Source organism: Pantherophis guttatus, chromosome 9 (genome assembly GCF_059756535.1).
Source record: "Pantherophis guttatus breed Tessera chromosome 9, ASM5975653v1, whole genome shotgun sequence".
NCBI lineage: Eukaryota > Metazoa > Chordata > Lepidosauria > Squamata > Colubridae > Pantherophis > Pantherophis guttatus.
In genome coordinates this window covers 9,013,747-9,040,031 of record NC_142071.1, presented here as the reverse complement: position 1 = coordinate 9,040,031, position 26,285 = coordinate 9,013,747, and the positions used below count along the sequence as shown (strand labels likewise).

The window sequence follows — 26,285 nt, the reverse complement described above, 5'->3', positions numbered from 1 at the left end:
TTTGGGGCATTTGGATAACCACGATACAGCCAAACCTGATGTGAATCATTTCACATTCAGAAACATCCAACTTCTGGAACATCCCCAAAGTATATTGGCTGGTTGCTATTGACTTCAAGAGTTGGAACACTAATGTCTTATATTTGACATTCGGGTACTGACATCCACTATGACTTTAGACCAGACCTTGTGTGTAAGAAGTTGTTATTCTTCTTGGCTTTGTCTTCCGTATTTGTAACATATTAAAACATCACAACAACAGACCTTTTACATAATGACTACAAAACTGGAAGGGATTATCTATACCTAATTAGGAAAAGGGAATAGTTGATATGGTATTTGTTAATATCTAATAAGTCTTTTTTTAAAGTCAAATTTTAAGAGTTATTTATGAGATAATCAACAAAAAGAAAAAAAAAGACTGGTCAGTCTAATCACTTAATAATTACAGTCATGCATATACATGTGAAGGAACACACATTCCTGTACCGCAATCTGTCCTTGTTCTTCTCCTACAGCCATTCTCTAAAAGTTAATCTCATAATAATATGCCATTCACTTACAACCAAGAACCTTCTTGCCCATGATTTTGTAGATATAGAAGGTGGGAAGATTGGGAGCATACTTTCCAAATAGGAGCTTCGCCTACCCCACTCTTTGATATTAACAGCTAACTTCACTCAGTAAGCCTGAGTGGCGTAGGGGGCTAATGCCTCCTAAGGCAGCATTTAACATCCAGCTGCCTGCAATTTCTGCGAGTTCAATTCTCCCCAGGCTCAAGGTCGACTCAGCCTTCCATCCTTTCTAAGGTGGGTAAATTGAGGACCCAGTTTGTGGGGCAATAAGCTGACTTTGTATAAATATACAAAAGTATGAAGGCTATTGCTTAACGCATTGTAAGCCGCCCTGAGTCTCCGGAGAAGGGCGGCATATAAATCAAATTAAAAAAAAAAAACAAAAAAAACCAAGGACAGCAAAATGTAGGAATAGGTAATCCAGGCTGCCAGGACTGCTTTGTGTCTAGCATTTGTAGATTTCCCTGACACTGTATGCCATATGCTAAAGAAATAAATAGGTAATGAAAGAAAAGTCAAATTGGGAACATAACCATCAAACTACAACTTTGAATCCCAATCTGCACATAGTCTGAAAACTACAAATGTATTTTGGAGATGTGATAATGAATAAAACAAATGAATAAAACAATATAAAGACAGGACATCTGATATGATTAAGTTCCAAGGGAACGGTGGTAAAATATTAGAACTGAAGAAGCTTCTTGGATGAGAAGCAAAATATTTTTAAGGAAAAAACCCAAGAAAGTCCAATTACCTTCTGGAAAAGCACCTTTGGGACAATCATGCCATGGATGATTAAGAATCTCCATTGATACATGGTAAAATACTAGCTTGTTCGATGATTAACTCAATAGAGTAAGCTTGTTTTTCTTGAAGGAGCACTTGTATTTGCAGTTACATGGGACATTGAACAACCAACTTCAAATCTTTACAAGTTTTTGGTATGTATCTGTAACTGCACAGAATTCATATTTGTTACAAAAACCTTAATAGTGTTCTTTTAAAAAAATACTTAGTATATACGGTACATCTAAACATGATCCTTATGAAGACATCCTGGCAATGTCTCAGGCAGTCACAGAAATCTATCATCTAAACATTGGGTAAAACACTGACAAGAAGCAACCACCAAATTCAGTTTTGTGACAGCTTTAATGGCACAAAATTTTATAGCTACACCTTATACATGTACTGTAAACTGTATATTATCATGTTACAAAGTGCTAACTAAAGATGAAGAATGCATAATCACTTTGGCTCATTTAACTCCAATAATTTCAGCAATATGTCTTTTGTTGTTTTTTTAAAAAGTGAGTTTTCGGTTTTCATTTCTTAAAAGTAGTAAATAGTTGAATTTGTTTGCTTTGTTTAGTGTTGCAGTTCAGCCTGCTGCTTTTTCTAATGTGCGAGCTTATGCATTTCTGCTTGATCCTATGTACAAATGTTGCATCCCATTTTTCATTCACTGCTTGAAAAATGAGGCCTGTGTTTTCCCTCAAACTGTAAACAAGTATAAAGCTACTTAATAATGTTTAACTTAAACAAAGCGTTACAACTGATATCTCTTTCAAATTTTAACAAACTGGTCCATTTTGTAATATAAAAAGTTAGGATATTTCAAGCTTCTAATCAGTTAGTAATAAATACTGCTTTGGAACACTGCAGTGGCAACCAGCTCAACAGTGATCAGGTACATAAATGCCAATGATGTTTTTCCATCAGTTTTAATCTCACAGATGCCTAAATAATATTGAAGGTATTGATTCACAAGCATATAGGCCTTCTATCTTATCAAACAGCATCTTGCAGATTAATTATAATGTATTTTGGACAGGAGTGTATTCCCTCCCACCCCCGCTTTTTAATAAACATGGTCCAAATTTTATACATGTCATAGTCCAATTATAAAAAAATGCAATAAAATAATTGGTTTTGAAAAGTACTCTAGACTTCTACACTTGGCTTTTAATTGTTGCTTTAAACAATCCTTATTCTATTTAATCACCTCAAAATTATTCCAATATCCACACAGGAAATAAATACATAGTTGCAAGTAATACAAGTGTTACTATTCAAAGCTGAAAGGAAAACCCTCTCATGGGTTTTCAAGAATATGCATAATTTACTGGATGGAAGTGGGGAAGAGAGAGAAAGATTGAGATTTCCAGTAAATTATAAAGAAACAAGGCTGAAACTAAGATATTTTAGGAACGGATATCATTAAAATCCTCTTCACTTCACACACTTCACTTATTTCAGTGGTACTAGCTATTGTTCTTGCACTATTAAGTTTTCAGAAGTCTATCAACTCTTAAGGTTTTGCATAAGCTTTATTGTCAGTCTAATAAAATCGCAGAATCTACTGATTTCTGCCAGTTTTAAAATCAGCCATGCTTACCTCAATATGTAGCATGTGAAGCCTTCTTCAAATTAAGCTTACTTGCTGATGGACATCCACGACAGGCCCCTGTTGCTTTCTTGGCAACAAATATGGACCTAACCTATCAATAGCTTCTTCCAGTTTTTATTGAGTCCCTAAGACTAGTCTGCAATCTTTGCACTGCTATGTGGTTTCCCCTCTAAATACTCATCAGACCCAATTTTGCTTACCTTCCACACCCAGGCCCAGTCATCTAGGTGCTACCTCCTGCTATGATTAACATGCAGAGCACATGCATGAGCAGGAAGAAAAAAATCTCAGCAGGTACCACAAACACATATACATACCCACACATAATAGCACCTGAAAAACCTAGTCTGGCATTGAATATTAAATGGGCAAGGTCAGTACTTCTGTGTGGGGGAACCACAAAGAACAGTCGAATAATGAGGAAGTCAAAGAACTTTGTGGAAGAAGACAATAGCAAGCTATTTCTATATTCACCTAAGCAAACTACAGGGGCTTCTCCATGGAAATACAGAGGAGAGCTCAATTTAAAGGAAAGCTTTCAAAATGATGCTATAAAAGCTTAAACATCAAACTAAATCTATTTAGGAATATTGGTCGATATCAAATTTAAAAATTTGAATTAAGGGAAAAAGTGTATCTGAAGCAAAACAATGTAAAATATTCCCATAGTGAGATTTCTCTGTTATTATCTTTTATGCTATTTATGACTGTAATAAAAATTTGACACTAAAATCCTTAGGATTTCAGCAATTGCAAATGAGAGATTCAAACCATGAATATGGAAGAAGTGGAACTCGACCACAGAAGACAGCTCAAAATATTGTGGTTTTAAAAATACAACAACCCAAAACTGCAAGACTGTTCCCAAGTAATATACAGGTATCTCTTTTTACACGGAGTCTAAATACTTCAAAGATACTTCAAGTCAAACTACTCTGAAAGGAAGACTTCCATTAAATAAAATGCTGAAGAATACTAGCAATTTCTTCGCATGCAAATAAATGAAATAGTTTTTAAAAACCTAAATGCTGGCCAATGCTATCAGAAATAAATTCACTACTTCATGGAAACACAACCTAATGACAGATACTTGGTATTCAAACTTGCCGAGGAATCAAATTCTAATTCTTTTTTGATGTCTGTGAAGTTTTTTGCCTCCTGAAATTAAAAAAAAAAAATTAACCCAAGACAACTGCAAAATAAATTGCAGAACGAAAATAAACCTACCAATTATTTTTGTTTTATAAGCAGTTAATTATCAGTCTCTTTTAAAAATGGGACTTGTCATACTGAAGATTTGATTTAAGCACTGGGCAGATTATTTGGTATTGTAATAAAGAGATGGCAGAGGCATCACTGATAACGATTATAATTTGCTGGTGGCATTTTGCACTGAAAGAAGCCCTTGTGACATGTAGGCAACTGTAAACTCGGATAGGCAACTCTGATGTGTCCTGCAGGATACGGAAGGTGGTCGGGAAAAGACAACTAGTGAAACACCTCCACAGGGTTCCAACACAATACTGAATTCCAAGAGTTAGTGGAACCGGGATATGTATAAAAAGGTGAAGGTTGGGGAGGGGAAGGAAGATCATGCTTAGAATTGTCTCAAGTTCCAATGGTACTAGTAGGACATTAATTCCTTCACAGATCATCACAAGATTTCCAGGATTTGTGCACTGCTTCTTTCAGTAAGTGCTAGCTGAAGGTGTGGTCAGTCGCTTTCCAATGTAGATACTGCAATGAAATGCAAAGCAAAGTACATTGGTACTTATATCTGCCCCCTGCCCCAAAGACTTTTTCAGCTTACTTTATTCTTCCAAACTATGTTGCAATTCTAACATCCATCAAGAAAATTAAAATGTATTAAGGAAACATTAGTACTCATTTGTACCATTTTTTTTTTTACAAAGCATGCAAACATGATGCGCATCTAACATGTTTCATGAAGATCATTAGCACCTGCAGTTGGCAAAGAAAGTAAGACGGTGCAACTCTATGGTTTATTTTGTGTAGGTGGACAGGGATCTGAGCTGTGGTGGCACACTGTTTAGAATGCAGTGCTGCAAGTTAATTCTGCTGACTGCCAGTAGTTCGATTCTCACCAGCTCAAGGTTGACTCAGCCTTCCATCCTTCCAAGATTGATAAAATGAAGACCCAGATTGTTGGGGGCAATATGCTGACTCTGTAAACCGCTTAGAGAGGGCTGTAAAACACTATGAAGTGGTATATAAATCTAAGTGCTATTGCTATCTTCTACCTCCATTTCTTTAATTAGAAGTAGGTGCCTGGTATCTGAAAAAGCACATGGTACTGTGCACACTTTTCTCCTGCATTCCTGAAGTATTCTCTTTGTTATTTATTTATATTAAATCTGAACAAATATGAAATATATTAAATTATTAGAGCATGGGTCTCAAACTTCCGGCATCACGTTGCCTCACATGACATTCTTCCCATTCATGGAGCTTGGGTGGGCGTGGCCTGCATGTGACGCATTCGGCCTGCAGGCTGCCAGTTTGACACCCTTGCTCTAGCGCATATAACCATTGATAGATTATTATTAATGTAACAGATCAAGAGTAGTTGTTTGCATGGAAATATTATAAGCTCCTTGGTGTTGATATAGAAAATTAACTCCAGAGCTAAAGTCATTATCTTTGGTTTTCTACATGGATCTAAAAGCAAAACATAAAGTAGATCCCACAAGTACCATTCCTCACTTACAATTTCCTCTTCCCCAGGCAAAAACTACATAAAGGCATTGTTGAGACCATTTAAATTAGGCTTTTAAGGTAAAGGATAAGTAATTGTAACATCAAGAAACATGAAAATTACATCTACAGATTTTCAAAACATTCTGAAAACTGACAATTGTTCCTTTAAAGAAGTATAGGAATTGTGCTTGTTGTTTATCAGCGATGGATACAAGATGTCTAAAGTAACAAACACTTGTTGTTTGATATCTAAAGTAAGAAACACTTATAATTGTTTCTACTGCTTGTTCCTAAACTAGCTCCTTAATAAAAGCTCAAAGGAAAATAAATCCCTCAAATTGGGGTATTATATACATGGCAGCTAAGTAGAACTTCATGTATCTTCCATTCATCACCACCAAAAAGTCCCCAGTTTTTTTCATCAGGGTAACTCCAATTGTTATTAAGAAAAGCTGTCATGACATCTATAATGTACATCCATCCTTTAACAAAATACTTCTTGAAGTTTAGCTCTGCATTTTGTTTGTTAAAGTAGCACTTCCTGCTTAACGTCAATTCTTACTAAGAAACAACCTACTCACAGAGATCCAAAGGGACCCAGGAGGAGCGGAGGTTACCCTTTCAAAAAAGCAATAGCAGGAATTTATTTTCTCTCTACAGTAGAATGATGGGAAAATATTTTAGGGTTTTTCTCCCTGCGGCTGATTTTATAATGTCCCTCTCATTCCAGGCAGACCTATACTAACTCTGCTATACAATATTGCTCTAGCCATGTATATGCTTATTTTCTTCTCTTTTCAAAAACACTGGCACTCCCACCAGCACAATTCTTGGAAGTTGCTGGGAACAATTCTGGAATTCAAAGCTTTAAGAACCATTGAAAATAATCCTCATCATTCCGATCACTCAATGAATGTAGTCATACTTACCCTAGTCCCAAAGCCAAAACATGAGATATGAACAGAGACGGAATGAAAACCTTAAGAAATTCAGCTGAGAAAATGCCACCTTTTTTCATAGCTCCACTCTTTCTCATACTTAAAGACACTGCTCGTTTAGGATGTCTGAAGTGAAACTCCCTGAAAGAGCGGGGCGGGGGGGGAGGGGGAGAGAAGGATAGAATATATTGTATAGAATATATTGATATTTGAAAACAACAATAAAGCAAGAGTTAAGAACTGTAATGGAAAGCCCTCTTTCAGATATGAAAACATGGGCCAATAGCTGAGAAATCTCTAACAGAATCATCCCAATTTTACATAACAGGAAATCTGCATGTCAAACTTTATTTGCATTTTGTTATAGATGTTTCTTCAAATTTAAGAATCTTAAACCAGAAGAGCATTCTTGGGTATCTAACAAACATTAGATCAGTCTTAGCAGAAATGAGGAAATGAACAAGTTCAAATTAGTGAGCCATGATTAAACTATTAAGTCTAGCTAAATTACTTCTTCGATATTTTCAAGCATGGAACAATTTTGCTTCCATGGTGAATACATAATGAGATCAGACTACAGTGGTCCATAGGAGCAAAAACTGTTATTTTCTCATGCTGCTGATGAACAAAGCACCCTTTACACTCTTATAAAGGTAGGCAATTTATATCAAGAAGAACCCGTGTTAGGTTTGACTCATTTCTAGAAAACAAACCCAGCATATTTGTGTTAAGAAGCAAGGCAACAAACATAAGCAAATTGATGGTTAATTCCCTGGAATGCAGCGGTGAGCAACATTTTAGTGGCTCTGCTGTATTTGACCTTGGACAAAGAAGGCCAAAGTACTAAGACGAAGTATGCAAAAATTATTTCATGGAGGGGAGTTTTCCTTTTTTCTGCCTTTATTAAGATAGAGGTGATAAAGAACTGCTACATCTAAATTATGATCAACAGCTTTCATGGATTTCTTGCCTCAAAATTGCAAAGAACTTCCTAGCTAAAATTTGGCAACTCAGTTGAAAGGGACCCAGAATGTGCAAAACAGCTGGCTTTGGGTGGTTTATTCGAAAGGTTGACCTTTGGGCAGGTTGATGGGATATGCCATACTGGGACTTCAGTGAGGGTAGGTAGGATAGTGGACTATGCTGCTCTGGTAGGTCCTGAGAGGAGAGAAGGAAAGAGGCTCTACACACAGATGCATTGGCTACATGACCCATAAAATCACTGTAAAATCTCTTCGGGTTTGGCCAAAATATGGGATAGAAACATTCTAGGTTTTGTTTCTGTCAAACCTTAGTCAACCTGAAATGATTTAGCAGAAACCTATGGGACACAATGGTGTGATAGGGAAACACATTTTTAATTTTGAGCAAATTGTGACTAGGACTCTGAGGGTGATGCAAAGCCAGGGAAAGAGTAAAAATAGTTTTCTACCTTACTTCTAACTTTCTTATCTAGAAATACTATTAAAGGATGTTGTTTTCTTTGACTCCTATGAGTAGCTACTCTTCAAAAGTAGCACTCTAATAAAGATGGATGGAAATTGCAATAGACTGTTACAGCCTTACAAATATGAAACTCAGAATCTCATCTGGGTTTTCCTGGTAAGAAAAACAGTTCTTGAGCTTACTTTTTATAATTATTTTACAGGGTCCTTGGTGCTCTTTGAGCTTGATAGTTTTCTTGCAGACATATCATTACAAAACTAGGTAACAACATGTGCTCCAAGGAAGTGGGGTTTGCTCTCATTTTATGGCTTGCCCAGTTAGTTTTGGTGGGAGTGATCTTGGTGGTTCCTTGATTGGGTTGTTTACTCTTAGCTTTCTGAAGCTTATAATTAAAATAATTATTTTAATATACTGTTGAAATCAACAATTCTTCTCAGCAAAAGTATATTTATTACAAAGGATTTCAACTCACTTGGGAGGAATGTTTTCTGGTCTACTTGACCAATCTGATACCCAGTCAGCACTTTTCTTCAAAACGTCCACATCCTTTTCGCCTTCTACTGTTTCCTCTTCAGACTGAAAATACATAATAAATAAATTCTGTAATTCTTTTACTTCAATTGTTCCTCTTGGTATTTCCCGCAGAGCATTGATCAGGAGATAGGCAGACTATGCTGGCAATTCTGACAGTTTTATAAAAATTCAAATCAGGAACGACAACTAAAAAATTTCATTTGAACTAGTTTTATGTCATTTATAAGAAACTGTGCTTTGCTTACTTAGCCCAAAGCATGCCTTTATCAAATGTATTCTTTTATTTCAAAAAGTAATTATCATAATACAAAGAATAAACATAAGCTATCAAGTCGGTCTCAAATTATGGAAGGGCTCAAAATACAGCTGGGAAAATAACTCAGTTTGACAAAAACTGAACAAATAATCTGTTTGTTACATATTTATCTAAAAGTAAGTCCTCTCTTTGCCCTGTCATCTTCTCTTCCTATATTTAATATTCTTATTGCTTTGACTTATATGAATCAGTTTACAATAGACCTACATCTTGAAGATCCTGAAATCCTAGATAGCAGTTAAGTATAACTGTAATGATTAAGTCTTTAATGAGATTAAACAAACAGCTAAAGGTTACAGGCAATTTACTACAGAACAACTTCTAAAAATATGACTTAAACTATTTATGGGTGAGAGCAATATTCTTAATTAAAATCCAAAAAGTTTGTTCAAAACTTTAGTTACCCTGCCACAAAAATTAATATATTATCTGAAGCTGTCTTAAATAACCAGCTGCTGACTGACAATTTTTGGGAGGCAGAAAGGTACACAAGTATGTTATCAAAGACTTCTTGCCATAACAATACAAGTTAAAATGCCTGTAGGAGCACAAAAGCTTAATTTTAAATAAAAAGAATACCTCTCCACCGGAAAAAAAATACAGCAATGAGATTATTTATCAGGATTAGATAATGAATAAAAACTCACTGCTAGAATAGAGTTTTAAAATTGTGCTACCTTAATCCTTCGCAAACAAGATTGTAGGTAAATGGAAGGAAAATACCTGAGAACTATTGTCTTTACTTGTATGCATTTCCACATCAAACATTATCTGTCCATCTTCTTGAGGAGAAGGACTGCAGAAAAGAAAGATATTATCATTGTTAGTTTTCTATAAAATGTGATTACAAAGCATTGTTATTAATTTTCATTTACACCTATTACAAAAGAATATTTATTTAATGTTTTATATCCTATTAATATATGAGTTTTCAGTGGCTCAGATAATAAAATGTCTGCAGTACTTTAAAACTGCAACTTAATCACTAAACCATAAAACCTTTAGATACAACAGGAATAAGATCAATGCAATATAAATAAAAAGACAGCACAGTATGTTGTATCATCAGAACTCTCTAAAGAATAGCTTCCTAAAGCTTCTTCCTAAAAGCTATGAAAGAAAGGGATAGCCTGATTTCTACTACCGTGGGAGACTATTCCTTTCCTTGACTTTCTTTTCCTGTCAGAAGTGAAGGACTACAAGGAAATTCTCAATAAGAGATCTAGTAGATTGGACTGATTCAAGATGGGTGTAGGCAGTCCTGCAAATTACCTGGTATCAAGCCATAAAAGACTTCACAGGTTTAAAACTCAAACTTTAAATTGTACCTGGAAACCAACTCATAGTTTCCAAGTAGCTTTTAAAGTAATTCCCTTGCAAAATACATTGTGCTTATCAAACCAAGTGATAATGAGGACAAGAGTTATTGCAACCAGGTCCTTCTGCAGCAGGTAAGACTGCCCCATCTGAAGTTGAGCAAAAGTTCTCTTTGCCACAGCTTCTACCTGCTTGAGGAGGAATCATGAGTCCAGAAGGCTCTCCAGATCAGGCTTATTTCCCCACAGGTAGTGCTTGACTGTCGGGGGGAATACTGGTGTTAAGAGAGCCCCAATGAGAAAAAAGCATTCTTAATTCTCTTCTGAGGAAACAGACAGGGCCAAAATTGAATAAATGCACATGAAACTACTTTATAATTTTTATTGAGGAAAAAGCCAATATTGATATATCAGCAGTATGAAACAAATGATTGTACATTAATGTGTTGGTTATGGCTAAGGCTGGCCTTCTCTAAATTAGAAATTTCAATTCAAACAGTTTTTATCTGGTGCTTTCTCAGAGGACTGCAAAAGCAGTTAAACGTTTATGTTCAAAGTTGATAACAGCAACAAACAAAAAAAAAGTATCATTAGCTGCTAAGACTGTCCTTGGCAAGTGGACTTGAAATAACTTAACCAGGCACATAGGAATACAGAAATTTCTGATCAGTAATTTATTGCAAAAAAGTTATGAAGACATTTTTTTAAGCAACTGCTGGATATTAAATGTAAGTTCTATTTAAAATAATTAGCATTCACATTGCTTGAGACTTTTTCTTTTGTCCATTCTATATTAAAAAGCTATTCTTTCTGTGGCAGGAAATTCAATATCTGTTTTTTTGTTTTGATAGTGGCTAATTTAGCATCAGGTTCTTTACCCTACCTATTTGATAATTAACTTTCACATTTGTCTACTTGTCTCTGCTTATGTGCCTTTCCCTTGCTCCTTCCTTTAATAAGGATTTCCTCTTTATAGAAGTTGAACTCCTCCTCTGTTGTTTCCTGGGAGGAAATACAGTCACACCCACCTCCACTAAATCATTCAGTATCTAATTCCTGAACCAGCTCTCTTCCCTGGTAAGCAACATACCAGCATCAGACTGAAATTGATGTTTAAGACATCTTTAATCTTTAATCATCAGATGCACAGCATATTAAGAGATGAACAATCACTAGCAGGACATGCTTCTATTTCTACAATTTGACTATAGGAAAAAAGTATATTTTTTATAATACTTAAAAGGCTAGTGTTGCTTTTATTAGTTTTATTATCTTTGTGACTTCCAATAATAAGTAGAGAATTCCTAATACATGCAATTCCAGTGATCTGATGAAGATCTGCTTCATAACACATTGAAAAACAAGGCCACAAAGAGCATTTTATTAAAAAAGGCTTCAAACTTTTAAGCAGTGAAGATAATCATCTTTAACAGAAGCAGTCAATTTGAGGGCATAGATGTAATATAACGCATCACAGACCTAGTGTACTAATGAAGGACTGACTTTTTAATTCCGTGGTTTTAGTGCCTTGTTAAGTGTATTACCATTTTAATAGACTACAATATAAACATAATGTATTCTTGCCCACATAATTATTTTTAGTAAAGGAACAGATTTCTGTCCCATCCTATTCCATAAATAACAAGTATCTACTGCAAAAGATTCTTCAAAAATAAACAGTAGATTTAAACAATAACTGATTATGTGGGGCAGTTACCCAACTGAAAAATATTTTTCCTTCAGAATTTCCTTCTAGCCTCCCTTATACAATATAAAAAAACTTTAATAAAACTGAAAAAGTCCTCAAAAAGCAATTTACATATTTATTTAGCATATTTATATAGCAACTCATTTATATATATATACTTAATGTAAACTTTGGCTTAATACAAGGCGTAAATCCAGCTAAAACTGCATTCTAGGAAATAAAATACTAGTGACAGTTCCAAAAAATAACTCATTCCAAAATATTTTTTAAAATGTAAAAAATAAATGCTTACCTGTCACAATGAGAACTACCCCTTGAACTGTTTTGTCCAGACTCATGCTGAGCATCGAGAAGTATCTTCTCCATATCTCCGTTGTGGATGGAAGATGAAGAAGGAACATGTTCTAGACCCCCATTTTTTGCATTGCTGTTGTCATTGTCATTCCCATTCCCATTCATCTGCAGTTCTACCCAGGAACCTATTGAACAGCCAGATATCTCATCAGAAACTATAGGCCAAGTCCAAATAGAGCATTTAACATTTACATGCAGAAATATGCAGTCATACCAAATTTTGAGAACTGAAAAAAGTTCCGTTTGAGAACGGAAAAAAAGAAAATAATGTTTTATTTACTCCCAACTATTTTGAACTATTATTGTAAAGTGTATATGCAAACAACTTTCTATATTTCTAATTGGTAATGTAGAAATAGTTTTTAAAAACAACATACAAAGTAACTAGAATTGTTATTTCTGGAATCCTAGATAAGAAATCATGATAAGGACTTTAAAAAAAAACAAACAGAAATTCACAATTTGCAATAAAAAGCACATACATTGAAAATACACAATTACCGGTAACCATTGTCCTCATTCCTAGCAATTGGGTTCTGGAAGTGATCATTCCTAGGTTTAAGAAACTCAGTAGAGTTGAGTTAACTACCTGGCTAACTACCCTATAAATTCTTGAGCATTAATTAATTATATGCCAAGAACTTGTGTATGCAACTTCAGGGCTGGCTGGTACAGAATATTTTGTCAAGGAGCAATAGGCTTTAGAACAGGAAGGTTTAAGGCTTACAACACATTGGTGAAAAATACTTAAGTAAACCTACCACTATATGCTGCACTTGGAATTTTGAGAGTACCTTTGATTCCATCTGAAGAGAAATTTTTGTGAGGTACGTTTTATGCCTCCAACTATGCCTACTACTAATTTATAAGCTACAGAAGATGAACACAGGCTTGCAAGTAAGATGAATCCTTTGGGGCATCTTATAGATAATAAGTAATCTGAACCAGAAACAGATTTGGCAGAGCCTTTTAATTAGCTCCTCTATGTTTCTACTTCTAGTTTACAGACTTGTAAGAACTGAACTCTCATCTCTCCAATGGCCAGCAAAGGTTCAGTGACTTTATGGAGATGATCTTATCAAAGATACCGATTACTCTCAGAAGAACATTACAGAATCTAATTTAACACTGTACAGATAATAATCTTCTGATTATATAACACAAAGTTCTATTTTTCTTCCTCCAAAACTCTGGATCAAAAACTTGGAACATCCAAGGGAATATCACTGAGCAAATTAAATGTTTTACATATCTGGAGTTACTATTTTATGACCCAGGCAAGAAGAAGCTGAAAATGCAATAGGTATTTTAGGGTTTTTCTATGTGAAAGGAAACATTCATATCTGCTTCTATTGCATTACTTAAGGCTCAGCTTTCATAAGGAATCCAGTTAAGTCCATATTCCAACCATTATAGTACTCTCAGCTTTCAGTCCAATTTCCTGAAAGCAATACTTCAGATCCCAGAAAGCAATACTTCAGATCCAAATTCCATCCTTCAGCTGGAGGCTAATTTACTTTATTAGATTTTTTTAAAGGAAATTCTGCCTTTATTTTTTTTATAAATAATTCAAGGTGACAAACATGCACAACACCTTCCTCCTATTTCCCCCACAACAACAATCCTGTGAGGTGGATTGGGCTGAGAGAATATGACTAGCTCAAAGTCACCCAGCCAGTTTTTCATGCCAAAGGTAGGACTAGAACTCATACTCTCCTGGTTTCTAGGACAGCATCAGTACATCAAATTGGCTCTCTACTAAAGGTGGAGAGATTCATGCTTAGGTGGCAATGTTTAATTTTTGGTTAAAACTGAACCTTTATCTAATAGACCTGATTACTGTAATAATTTCTGACAAATTCCATTTAGGCTAGAAACAGATCCCATTAGTTAAATTGCAGAGTCTGTGCCATGGTTCTTTTTAAAAAGTGTAACCCAGTCAAGAATGGCAAAATCTATTGAATTTAGTCCCTAATAGTTTTGCTCTGGAATTTGGGACTCAAAACAGCAAACATTTCCAACCAAACATCCTTTCACTTTGGAATTGCTTAATTATTACACAATCTTGTACCAGGCTTGATTGAATGATCTTCCATTTGCTCTGTTGGAAGGCTTCCCTATGAGAACATACTTGCCCTTTTGGCTCAGGAGTGGTAAAGTCAAGCATGTTATATTATACTGCAAACATTTTAAGGGTCTATACCAGCGGTGTCAAACTCACATCATCACAGCGGTGTCACGTGACGTATCGTGACTTTTCCCTTCGCTAAACCAGGCATGGGGGTGGCCAGCGCGTGACAGATCCGGCCCATGGGCCACAAGTTTTACAGTCCTGGTCTACACAGTAAATGTATTAAGACTACTAGCAAGCTTTCCAGGCCAGGTGTATATATTCTGACTTTTCTTGCCACATCTGTTAAATGAATCATTGCAATTCTTGAATTAGTAACACGGTTCTACATGAATTTAGTTTCCCCACTGACTTTGCTTGTCAGAAGATCACAAAAAGGGAGCCCATGACTCTGGGACACTGCAACGGTCATAAATGTCCGTTGCCAAGCATTCAAATGTAAATCACATGAAAATGCGGGTGCTGCAACAATCATAAGTGTGAAAAATGGTCATAAGTCACCTTTTTAGTGTCGTAACTTTGAACGATCACTAAATGAACTGTTGTAAGTCAAGGACTACCTGTATTAGTCTGTCATGGCAAATCTGTGTCCATGCTTGTGTATATGATCTTATTAACTGAAAACAGGATTTAACTGTTACTAGTAACCATTAAACATGCAGAGAAGTCAAAAGCCGATGTGATGACCTGCTTAAAGGGAAAGAGCCAAGTTCTAGTCCATCCTCAACCATGGAAGCTCAGTGACTTTGACCCAACCCTCTTTCAACTTAACCTCTCTTAATAAGAGTTATTATTGTGGAGTAAAGGGAAGAGGGTATAGCAAGGAGCATTATGTATGATGTTTTAAACCTATAAACAAAATCCATGTTATAAATGTAACAAAATAAAATGATGAATCAACTGCAAAATCAAATCATTTGGAATCAACTTGTTTTAAAATGCATTAAAAACCAAAGTTCCAATAATTATAGAAAAATCATACAACATACAGAACAACATACATTAGAAATTAAAAGAATTTTCATCCACCAAATTCGTCTTGTGTAATCAGCAAAAAATTAAGCTAAGACTCTTTTGAAATAAAAATCTATTCTTTATTACATTTATTACCTCTAGTTTTCTTCATTTCAGCAATAGAATTTAAGGGAAGAAATTATGTCACTATTAAACAACTGGCAGTCAAAAAATCCTACAAATTACTTTTTAAAAAATATACATGTAAATTCAAACACACTATGTCTTCTGTCCACTCCTCTTCCTGCATGTACAGCTATTTTATATCACATGTACAATTACATAGTAAATTCATAACCATTCGATATTTATACAATTACTTAGCCATATGGTTCATTGTCATGTGGATATTATTTGCTTCTATGCTTGGAGGTTATAAACATAAAAAATTCTAACAAGGTGGTAATGTAGCAAAACCCTGATGAAGTAACAGAGGCATTTTAGTGTGGTTTACCTCTCTGTAAATATACACATTCCCTCTCTTTATGTGTGTATAGTCTAATCATATGACTGAAGTATCTCCTAACAGTCCTGTCCTCTTTTATATTTATTTAACAATGTTTGTAACCTGCCCTATTCCTAGCAGAGTTTGAACAGTTTATAACAAAGTAAAAGCATTTTTTTTAAAAAAAAAATGGAAACACAACATTAAAGTATCCGCAATGAAAGAATGATGGGTACCCATAAAGTTTTCACTAAGGCCTTTCTATATATGAATGATTTCTATGCATTTCCTTTGGAACTATTAGGGAACCATGTTTTCTTTAAGAAGGCTAAGAAGACAAGAAAGCAAGGGCTCAATTAAAAAAAAAAAAAGAACATAGGAAGATAACAGTTCCTTAACCTTTTTCCTTCAACTGTTCTGTGCAATATTATCAGTAACTTTAATTTTCCTCACAAGCTTTTTGTTCATATTGCTATTTCAACAAAATGAGGAACAACTTCCCCTGAATAATTTAACTATGTATATTTCTTTACTACTATAAGTTGTTGAGAAAATCATATGGAGTTTTATAACACAATGCAGGTCAAGAAATATTTACACCGGGTTCAAATATTTCCTTAAAATGCAGCTGAAAGTAACATCTGATTGTGGCACAATATCAATGCAATAAATTAATGTAATTGTATTAATTATACTAATTTACCCCCTCCCACCAAAAAATCCAAACAAAAAGGTTTTTTATGTGCAAGAGTTCAAAACCCCAAACACAATTAACTCAGAAAAAACATTAACAATAACAAAACATTAAACACAAATCAGAGAATCCTGCTTAAAGACCAAAAAGTCATACCACAACAAAAAACATTATACAGTACTTATCCAAAAGATACATAGTACAACTCAAAGCTATCTCCACAAGCTGAATGAAAATTTACAATAGAAGACCTGACTGACCTGGATACAAGAGAATAATACTATACACACAGAATTTGGCAGCTAAATAAATCCATTCTGAACACTCCAGTCCCCACCCAGGCCATCAACTGTAGCTCCTTTTCTAAGGCCACTAGCAAAGAAATAAACAATTTACTCCATTGAAGCATCCATTCACAATTCACTCATTCCATAACTTAAAGAGGTATTTACTCCTCACAATTGTTTGTGAAATCCTTTTTACAACCCAGCAACCAAAGTCCATTGATACTTATTTTATGCAAGTTAATACAGTTTTCCTTCAACAAAATGTTTAAAAGGGTTATAAAAACTGGATTCAACTCTCTGTTCCTTCTATCCTGAAAAAAAGTATCACTAATTTGTACTTCTTTTACAAAGCTCCATTCCATTCTGCCTTATAATACCCGGAGACCAGTCACATGCCATCACCTCACCTCATCAACTCTGTCCATAAACCTCCCACTGTTAAAAGGAATGACTCTCCTTTTGGATGACTGTTGCACAGCAATCATACATATTTGTCTCCTTTTTAACCTGGCAGCAATCTACCATACAAGGACAGCCACTTTTCAACCTGAGTCGTAGACTTAATCCAGTGCAATAACTAAATTCCCTGTGGCATATTACAAGGGGGTGGGGGGAGTGAGGAGGAAAAACAAGTTTCTTCAAGCATCAGCACTAAAAGACAAATACCATGACATAACAAACATCAGAAAAGTAGATTCATCATTATTCTGAACACAAAGAACAAAGAGAGTACAGAACAAAAGCTTAAGACCATTCTGGTACACACTTTTTAACCTAATGCCTTGAAAAGTTTCAGAGTTATTTTTAAATGGGCAGTATGTCACCCTTGATAGCTTTCAGGGAGGAAAAGAGACTTTTTAAAGCTAAGAAAATAAAATGGGTAATAAACTTTAAATCTTGAAAGGTGTTTTTTTTTTTTAAAGTATAAGCCACTGCGAGATGCCATCAGGAGGCAATGTTGGCCGAACATCCCAAAGGTGCTTTTTTCCAAAAGGCAACTGAACTTTTTTTTTTTTCCCTTTGAAGACGTTTCGCTTCAGAACTAAAGAAACTTCTTGGATGAGAAGCAAAATGTTTTGAAAGGAAAAAAAAACCCAAGAAAATACAGTTCCCTTTTGAGGGGAAAAAAAACACCTTCGGGACAACCATGATCTGGATGATTGAGAACCTCCGTAGACAGAACATGATGGGTGGTACAATAACCTTATTAATTTCCAGAGACTGGAGATTCCAGGTTGAGGAAAACACCTTCTCAGCCGCTCTTCTCATTTCAATGGGACTCCTTCCCATGGAAGGTAAGAGCCTTGGTGGCGCAGCAGACTAAAGCGCTGTTAAGTAGCACCAGCTGCTGTAATTACTGCAAGTTCAAATCTCACCAGGCTCAAAGTTGACTCAGCCTTCCATCCTTTCGAGGTAGGTAAAATGAGGACCCGGTTTGTGGGGGCAATAAGCTGACTTTGTATAAAAAAGAACAACGCTTGGGGGGGGGGCGAAAGCCCTACTAAGCAGGTATATACAAAAGTATGAAGGCTATTGCTTAACACATTGTAAGCCGCCCTGAGTCTCCGGAGAAAGGCGGCATATAAATCGAACCAATAAACAATAAATAAAGGCAGCTCATTCCCTTCCTATTCATCTCCTTCTGCCCTCCCTCCCCATTTTTGAACCAGGGGCAGTGAAAGGCTCAGGAAAAAAAAGCAGAGAAGATCCAGACTCCCATCCCCAGCTGAGTCAAAATCACCTGATGGCTCCAGGCTCAACCGACCTCCGAGGGTTGTTGTGTAGAGCAGGGCTCTCCAACCTTGGCAACTTTAAGCCTGGCGGACTTCAACTCCCAGAATCCCCCAGCCAGCAGGGGAGTTGAAGTCCGCCAGGCTTAAAGTTGCCAAGGTTGGAGACCCCTGGTGTACAGGGATGAAATGGGGTTGAGGAAAGCAACGTGCCCCATTTGAGGCTGCCCAAAGAATGATATTCAAAACCGTCTAATATCAATCGCCCTGCTTCCCCCTCCCCACCACACCAACTCCCATGCTAACGCGAAGGCATTATGGGGGTTGTAGTCCAGAAGACTCCCAGTTGGGAAAGTTGAACCATTCGCTCAGGTGTCCCTTCGCCCCGCTCCCTCTCCCCCCCCCGCGCTGCCACCCACCCTTTCTCTCATTGGTCCACAGGGGCTCGTGCGGCCAGGGGACCAGCCAATCCCTGCCATGGGGGGGGAGGCCAACCGTCACTTGAGGGTGGGGGGGAAACCCCACTTCTTCTCGCGCGGGAGCGGGGAAGGTTGAGGAAAGGAGATGATGAGGGGAAAGATGAAGGGGAGCCGCCGCCGCAGCCGCCCGACCCGCCCTCAGCCCCCACTCACTGTTGAGGCCTGGCTCGGTGGGCGTCCCCTCGGGCGGCAGGTTGTTGTTATTGTTGTGGTGAGACAAGTCCTGAGGGGACGACATGGCGGCGGAACGGGGTGACGGCGAGCGCGGAGCTGGTCCGTCCGAGGCAGCGTGTGGAGGAGGCGCGGAGGCAGCTCCCGAGGACAAGACCGGCGGCGGCGATAACAGCAGCACAGCTGGGATCGCGAGTGGCTATCTGTACGCTCCCCGACGCCAGCCCCAGCGACCCCGCCTCCGCCGAGCCGCTGCGCACGCGCCGTGGAAGCCTGGCGCCTAGCCTGGGCACAGGCCCCGCCCACTCACAGCAGATGGCAGCCTTTCCTCCCTGACGCTCCTCACGTAGGCCATTCGGAGCCGGAGAGGGGGGCGTGGTGTTCCCAGGCGGGAATGCGCATGCTTGTCCTCGATCGCAGCTTCTCTCAACCAACAGCCCCCACCTGCCTGGTGGACTATTTTTTTTCTTTTGCTGCGCATGCGCCGAACTGGGGACATTATAGCTTGGGGTTCATAATAAAATCAGGGGATGATGGTTTAAAAAGTTAAGCAGGGTGATGCCTGGATAGGGGACCACTAGGAAATCCAAGATTGTAACCAAACTAGGGGATCTGGAAAATGTCTACTGAAATGATAACAGATTGGAACTGTTTTACAAGTGCTACAAATAGTTACCTAGAAAATAATAGACATCCAGGAAGGTTGTTTCCTCCCCCACTTTTGTTAAAAACAAAGGGGGTATTGATCCTCTAAAGATAAAAACTGATGCACAAAACATGTTTTTGGCTTTCTCTACTTCGATAGTATGTCTTGAAGTTTCATAAATGTCAGGAACTGCACGCTTCACCGTCTTAGAACAGAAGGAGAGGAAGAAGTGCACCTACTTTTATTAAGCTTAGGGACAGACTTACTGCATGTGTCCATCAGTTTAGTGCTAAGAGTTCCTCCCCATCCAGATCCAGCCTAAAAATCTTTATCAAGAAATGGATAATTAAGTATTGCACATGCTTAAAATGCAGAATAAAATTCAAAATCGGAAAGAATAGCCATTCAGGGTCAAACCAAGATCTATCTTAATCTAGCGCAATTCTGGAAATTGAACTCCACACATCTTAAAACTGCCAAGGTTGAGGCATTTTGTTTCTCCTTGCCAATTGCTTTTCACAATCAGATTGACATGATGCATTCCTTTTTCCCTTCCATAGTCCCCTCTACAATTGGCGCCTGGAGGAAAAACTTAATTTTCAACGAGTCCCTTGCTAGCACAACTTTCCACGATTCTCTCTTGAAAGCTATCCAGTGGTCAACATCATTATGCTTCATGATAAAGAACTCCATATGCAATTCCAAGCTGTGTGGAATATTTTTTCTTTCCCTTATAACTTTTCCAGTTACTTGGAAGACCCTATTCCTAATATATTGAAGGGGCTACCCTCCTCTTTACCTGATTTTATACACCTTGAACATATCTCCTTCAGTTTCTTTTGTTTTGAACTAATCCTACAGCTATTAACTTTTCCTGGTAAAGTTGCTCAATTCTTTATCCTTGATCAGCTTGGTTGCCATCTTCTGCATTTTTCCAAAACTTAAGCCTTTCTGCTTCAGTGTACACACAGCTCAGGCTAACCACAACTTGGCTACTGTACTTTCATTAGTTATTTGTGTGGGTATGTTTCTCAGTAGACAGTAGACAGATGCTTGCAGCCAAGGCTTTTATTATCCAATAGCTCGCATTGCCCCCAAAGATCTCATTTAGGGATCTCTGGAAGGAAAGAGAGAAACATACAAATATCCTTTAACCAACAAGAGCTGTCCATCTAAATGCATCCTTCCACTACCCTATATTAAAAAGTGGGAAATAGAGCCTTCCCATGCAGGCCATCATCAAGAAAATAAAGCTAAAAGCTAAAAGCAGGGAGCAGACATGGGTGCACACATTCCTAGTCCGTGGATGTACCTGGAAATCAGTTGCTTTCTAGATTTCTGAGTGCTGAATTCCTGAAACAATTCAGATATGCAGTATAAATCAAACTATTAAAAATCTTGATCATGTTCATCCCGAAGTACTTCTATAACTGTGTGAGTTGGGTGGCCATATGAATTTAATAAATTAAATAACAAACATTTAGACATGTGTATATATGTGCTGGAGAGAAATTTGATGTCTTCTACTAAATGTCCCTCCATACAAAACAACATCTGAACATAAAGAAGGAACAAACTGCATTAAGCCGTACATTTCTATTATCCTAGAAGTCATTACTATGCTGTTATTTTGAATAATTGACCTGTCAGTTTTGCACCACCCCCACCCCCCATATATCATTTTCCCTAATTTGTTCATATGTACACACTGTTCTGGTTTTTCCACCTTTCTTGAAAGCACTTTCTACTTAAAGCAAAAGACTCAAATTTGGTTAGGCAATTATTTTAGAATGGGATATTGATCACACTGGTATTTTATCTCAACAGTCCAAAATATTAATAGGTCTTTCCTGCCATACTCTTCTTTTTGCATGAGCCCACAGTCAAGAATTTCCAATTAACCACAATTCCTATATCTACCAATTTCAGAAAAAAGGTTTAACTATTAAAATACAGTTTAAAACTGAACATCCTGAGTTGTTCCAAATAAGTCAATCATGATTCTTGATCGCACCAAGAACAAGTGGACAGCACATGTGGGCACAAAATTTCTCCATCTCTTCCTTGCATAGGAAGATAATTAAGCCTTGCTTAAATCAGCTAATAAGTATGTATGTAGCAGCTTATTGGAACTGGTATTCAGCACCGAAATTTTAATTATAGTTGCAGATAAGAACCACACGATTGAAAATAGAACCGCACCTTTTGAACATATAAAACAGTACATAAAGCTGTTTCATTTTATTTCAACTCCAAGCAAATACAAAATTCCACATGCCCCCCCCTTCTTTTTTTAAAAATTGTAAACCAGGTGTTGTTTTGCTCCTTTCATACATGTTTGAGGAATGATGATGATCTCATCTCAGGTGATCAAAATGATTCCTCCCCCATGGGTCATGCCTAAAGATCCCTCAGGCTAATGAGTGTTTTCCCCAGGAGTGGTTTCGAGCTGTATAGTGCAGAACATGGAATAAGAGTCAGTTGTAGAGTTCTGGCTTATTTCCTGAAAGGCTACACAAGTACTCTGTTAAATTTCTGAACATCTTTTGGACAAAGCGGTTCATTCTCACCCACTTTGCAATGCAAATAGATTTTGGGAATGCATTCCCATGGTCATTTCAGATGGAGCCAAAGGGGTCTGGCAACCACCCAAAATGAGTCATTTTGGAGTGGGGATAATCATTCAGATTTTGCTGTGCTCACATACCTATTTTGTGTACCAGATTAGAAACCATCACACACTCTAGGCTAGCACTCTTTTCCTCAAGGGTGGGGCAATCTGTACTTAATGGCAGAGGACATACTATTTGACATACAAAAAGGTCCTAGAACGAATTCCTGGTATCTTTAATTCAAAAGAGAAAATGACAAGAATGACCACACAATATTAGCTAGTGTGCTTTTCTATTAGTTTCCAGAAATAAATCAAGGAATGTAAGAAGCATCCAGCTAAGCTTTCAACCAGGCATGTTGTACCTAAAGGAGTAAAACAAAGTTATTCCTCAAAATAAAAATGTGAAACAGTTCCAGCCCATTAATGGGACTTCATAATATCACCACCAGTCTTGCATTCAAGCCCATAGCTCCTGAAACTAATAAATATATAGTCCTCATTTGAAAACTAATGGCCTGGATTATATTCTTAAAAATATATAGAAGAGCCGTGGTAGTGCAGTGGTTAGAATGGAGTATTGCAGGCAGGCTCTGCCCACAATCAGCAGTTCAATCCTGAACGGCTCAAGGTTGACTCAGCCTTCCATCCTTCCAAGATCGGTAAAATGAGGACCCAGACTGTCAGGGGCATATGCTGGCTCTGTAAATTGCTTAGAGAGGGCTGTAAAGCACTGTGAAGCGGTATATAAGTCTAAGTGCTATTGCTAAAAGGAAGGCTACTAGCTTTCAGAGGTGCTGTCTTTAGATTGGGAGATTATAGAAAATTTGGGAAAATTACCTAAAGATGGAGAATATGTGAGTGCTAAAAATGGTGCATAAATATTTTAAATGTATGCCAACATCTACTATTGGATCTACTGGGGACTTGAAGCATTTTTTGATTACTGTAACATTTTTCTATATCCTGTAATAGCAAGTGTTTTAAAAAAAATTGCACGAAAAGAGGAATGTTTGTAAGGTCAAACTACAATTCCATTCAAGTTCCTAGTAGCAATAAAAATACATAAGTATCGGGGTTGTCAGGCATGTAATAATTTTTATCTATTCAAATCACTTCATATTAAATTTGGTACGACATACTTTTTAAAAACAAGAAACTTTAATTCTTTTTTTTTTTCCAGAAAGGAAAGAAAAGCACTGTTGTGCGAGTCTGAATCTGAAACAAGGCATTCACTGAAATTAGGACAAAGGGATTAACACATGAAAAAGTTTAGTCCCATAAAACTTTAACACTATTCTACAAAATTCAGACCCTCCCCAATTCTGACAAAATTCTGTTAATAAAGAAGAAAGGGAGAAGGCTGTAGGTGACATAAGACAAATAAGACAATTACTGTTTAAGCTTTCGGCAGAATCCAAGAGTGTTCCAAAAAGTTATTTTAATGGAAACTGCAGATAAATATTAAAGTGTCTTTAACAATTTCAAATAGAAGTCATTAAAAAAAACCTTCTCCCTTTCCTCATAAAAATTAATACTGGTTAAAATCATTATCAAACCATTTTATCATGTATCTAACTTAAAAAAAACAATTTTAATATAAAGAGGTAGATTGAAAAGAAAAAAAAAACAATTCGCCATTATTCGACATTTTTATTCAGTATATTTTTCCCCCTTACGTTTTTTTTTCCTTTTTCATTTTCAGCGCCAGACATGTCAAGGAGTGATTGCAGTCAACATTTCATTAAAACATTTTACTCTTTGCAAGAGACCCTTTTTTCCTTCCCCTTGACCACCGATCCATTTCATGTGCTTTTCATTTTTTTTTTTCCTTCTTCTTCTTCTCTAGATACCACCACCACCACCACCACAGGGCTGGAGAAAGGGATTGTAAAAGGGAGAAGGAGTCCAGGAGACATAAGAGGAATGCTACAAGCCACAGCAAGAACAAGCTGTTATTTAATTAAAAAAAAGGGGGGGCACAAATAATACAGTAATGAGGTTACACAATGAAATCCCACAGCATTACTTGAAGGCTTTGCTCTGTGGCCGACGTCATCACAATGGAAGGCATAAAAAATTGGAGGAACCCAATGTTGACAATGATCCAATCTCTAGTCCATTTGGTGAGATGGTGCAAGTAGTCATTTTATGTTAAAAAGTGCCCTACCCCCCACCTAAATGGCTAGTGGAGAACTGCCCAGCAAAGACAGAAAAAGAGAGAGGGAGAGAGAGAGAGAGAAACAGAGAAACAGAGAGAGAGAGACAGAAAGACAGAGAGGGAGAGAGATAGATAGAGAGAGACCATCCATGTAGCTATCTAGAAAAAAATGAGTTGTCACTATGGCACATTGTTTAAACACTGGGGAAGGTGCACCGCAACGAACTTCTCTCTCTCTGGCTCCATTTCTTCCCCTATATTGTTTACAAATGCTAAGTTCACCTATCTGAACTAGACAGGAAGTGAACTCCTCTGATCGGACCACTACCCTAAATCCCTTTGTCTTGAAATATATACAAGTTGTTTGTAGTGGCTACAGCAATTATGTTTTCCTTGGGATGCCAGGCTGTGTGGAGGATCTTCTTGTTGAAGTCTAAGCTATCGACACTTATCTCGTCCTTCTTCCGTTTGCCGCTCGCACAGACTTTACGGGGTTTCAAAACCGTACGAGGCTTATTGTTTTCCCGAGAAGCTTCTAATGTGACATCACGCTTGGTGTTTCTATCGAACATTCGGAAGAAGTTGTTGTAGGAGCCAGTCATGACGACGCTGTAGACAAAGAGGAGAAAAAGAGAGGTTGTGTTTCTGATCCTGGGAACGTTCCGATCATTTGGCCTTCAACTTTCTGTTGCTGGTTGTTTTCATTCAATTGGTGGTACTTGATTTGCACGGATGGTAGGTGTGAGGAAGCTACACCTACCTAGAAAGGTTACGCTAATGGGACTTCTTAAATTTATCCAGTCTGTTTGGCTTAAAACATTTGCAATACATTAGTAATTATGAAGTACATGTAGAAATAAGATGGAGTATTTTACATATTTTTGTTGCAAATATAAAATCTCCTTTGGGAGAGAAAAATAAACAGGCCCAGAGTTGTCAATTTATATATTGAAATTCTTCAGAACTGGAATCCCAGATTTAAGAGACTTTGACTACTGACAATTTAATCAAGCAGTTTTTAATCAGGAAAATGAGGGCATAATGATTACATTTTCCCTCTTCAGTTCCCAATTTCTTCAGACTGAGGTTCTTGCAGGCAGCTAACTAAAAGCAAATGGATTCTAAAATATAATTTTAAAAATCTGCCAACTGGTTTTCATTCTGTTTTAACTGTATCTTTTATATGATTTTGACTTCTTTACTGTAAGATGCACATTTCAAGTGAGATCGGCAATGCCTAAATTTATATTTTATATATATATTGGGTGTATATGTGTAATAAATAAATAAATTTAGACACTGCTGATCTCACTAAGGCAGAAATATTAGCACTTATATATATGAGTTCTGTTATGGTTTGTTTTTAAAGTTATACACTGCTTTATCAAGGTTAGCCTAAGCAGTGTAAAGACCATCAACTACAACCAATGCAGTAATTATTTACTATAGGAAGATAATTGATGTATATTAGGAGAGGATAAACTGTATTTGCAGGAAGATCCAATCCTTAGGATCCCCAGTTCATAAGATCAGGTAGCATCAATTGCTTCATACAGCATGTAATACTAGACTAAATGAACCAATTATCTGACCTTGGG

At 37.1% G+C, this 26,285-nt stretch overlaps 2 protein-coding genes across 3 annotated transcripts in view; both read right to left on the bottom strand.

Annotated features, from left to right (window-relative positions):
• Positions 1 to 1,711: 1,711 nt before the first annotated feature.
• Positions 1,712 to 19,526, bottom strand: BNIP3L (BCL2 interacting protein 3 like). Its single transcript, XM_034436849.3, has 6 exons — positions 19,252 to 19,526; positions 12,257 to 12,443; positions 9,664 to 9,736; positions 8,563 to 8,666; positions 6,636 to 6,785; positions 1,712 to 4,725 (listed from the first exon to the last, which is right to left on the bottom strand). The coding sequence occupies exons 1-6, from the start codon at positions 19,334 to 19,336 to the stop codon at positions 4,677 to 4,679; spliced, it is 648 nt and encodes a 215-aa protein (XP_034292740.1). The 5' UTR covers positions 19,337 to 19,526; the 3' UTR covers positions 1,712 to 4,676.
• Positions 19,527 to 24,162: 4,636 nt separating this feature from the next.
• The window catches only part of PPP2R2A (protein phosphatase 2 regulatory subunit Balpha), a 77,183-nt gene continuing 75,060 nt past the window's right edge, over positions 24,163 to 26,285 (bottom strand). For both annotated transcript variants that reach the window (XM_034436844.3, XM_087875583.1), the window contains exon 10: positions 24,163 to 25,296. In XM_034436844.3, coding sequence (XP_034292735.1) covers positions 25,017 to 25,296 — 280 coding nt within the window. In that variant the 3' untranslated portion in view covers positions 24,163 to 25,016. The remainder of the gene's footprint in view (positions 25,297 to 26,285) is intronic.

What these genes read in the sequence shown, in the direction of transcription:
- BNIP3L (XM_034436849.3), bottom strand. Translation starts at nt 19,336, where the DNA reads ATGTCGTCCCCTCAGGACTTGTCTCACCACAACAATAACAACAACCTG. An exon ending in CACCGAGCCAGGCCTCAACA is followed by an intron (nt 12,444 to 19,251) that starts GTGAGTGGGGGC and finishes GCTGTTCAATAG; the next exon opens with GTTCCTGGGTAGAACTGCAG. An exon ending in GTTTTGGCTTTGGGACTAGG is followed by an intron (nt 4,726 to 6,635) that starts GTAAGTATGACT and finishes ATTTCATTGCAG; the next exon opens with TATCTACATTGGAAAGCGAC.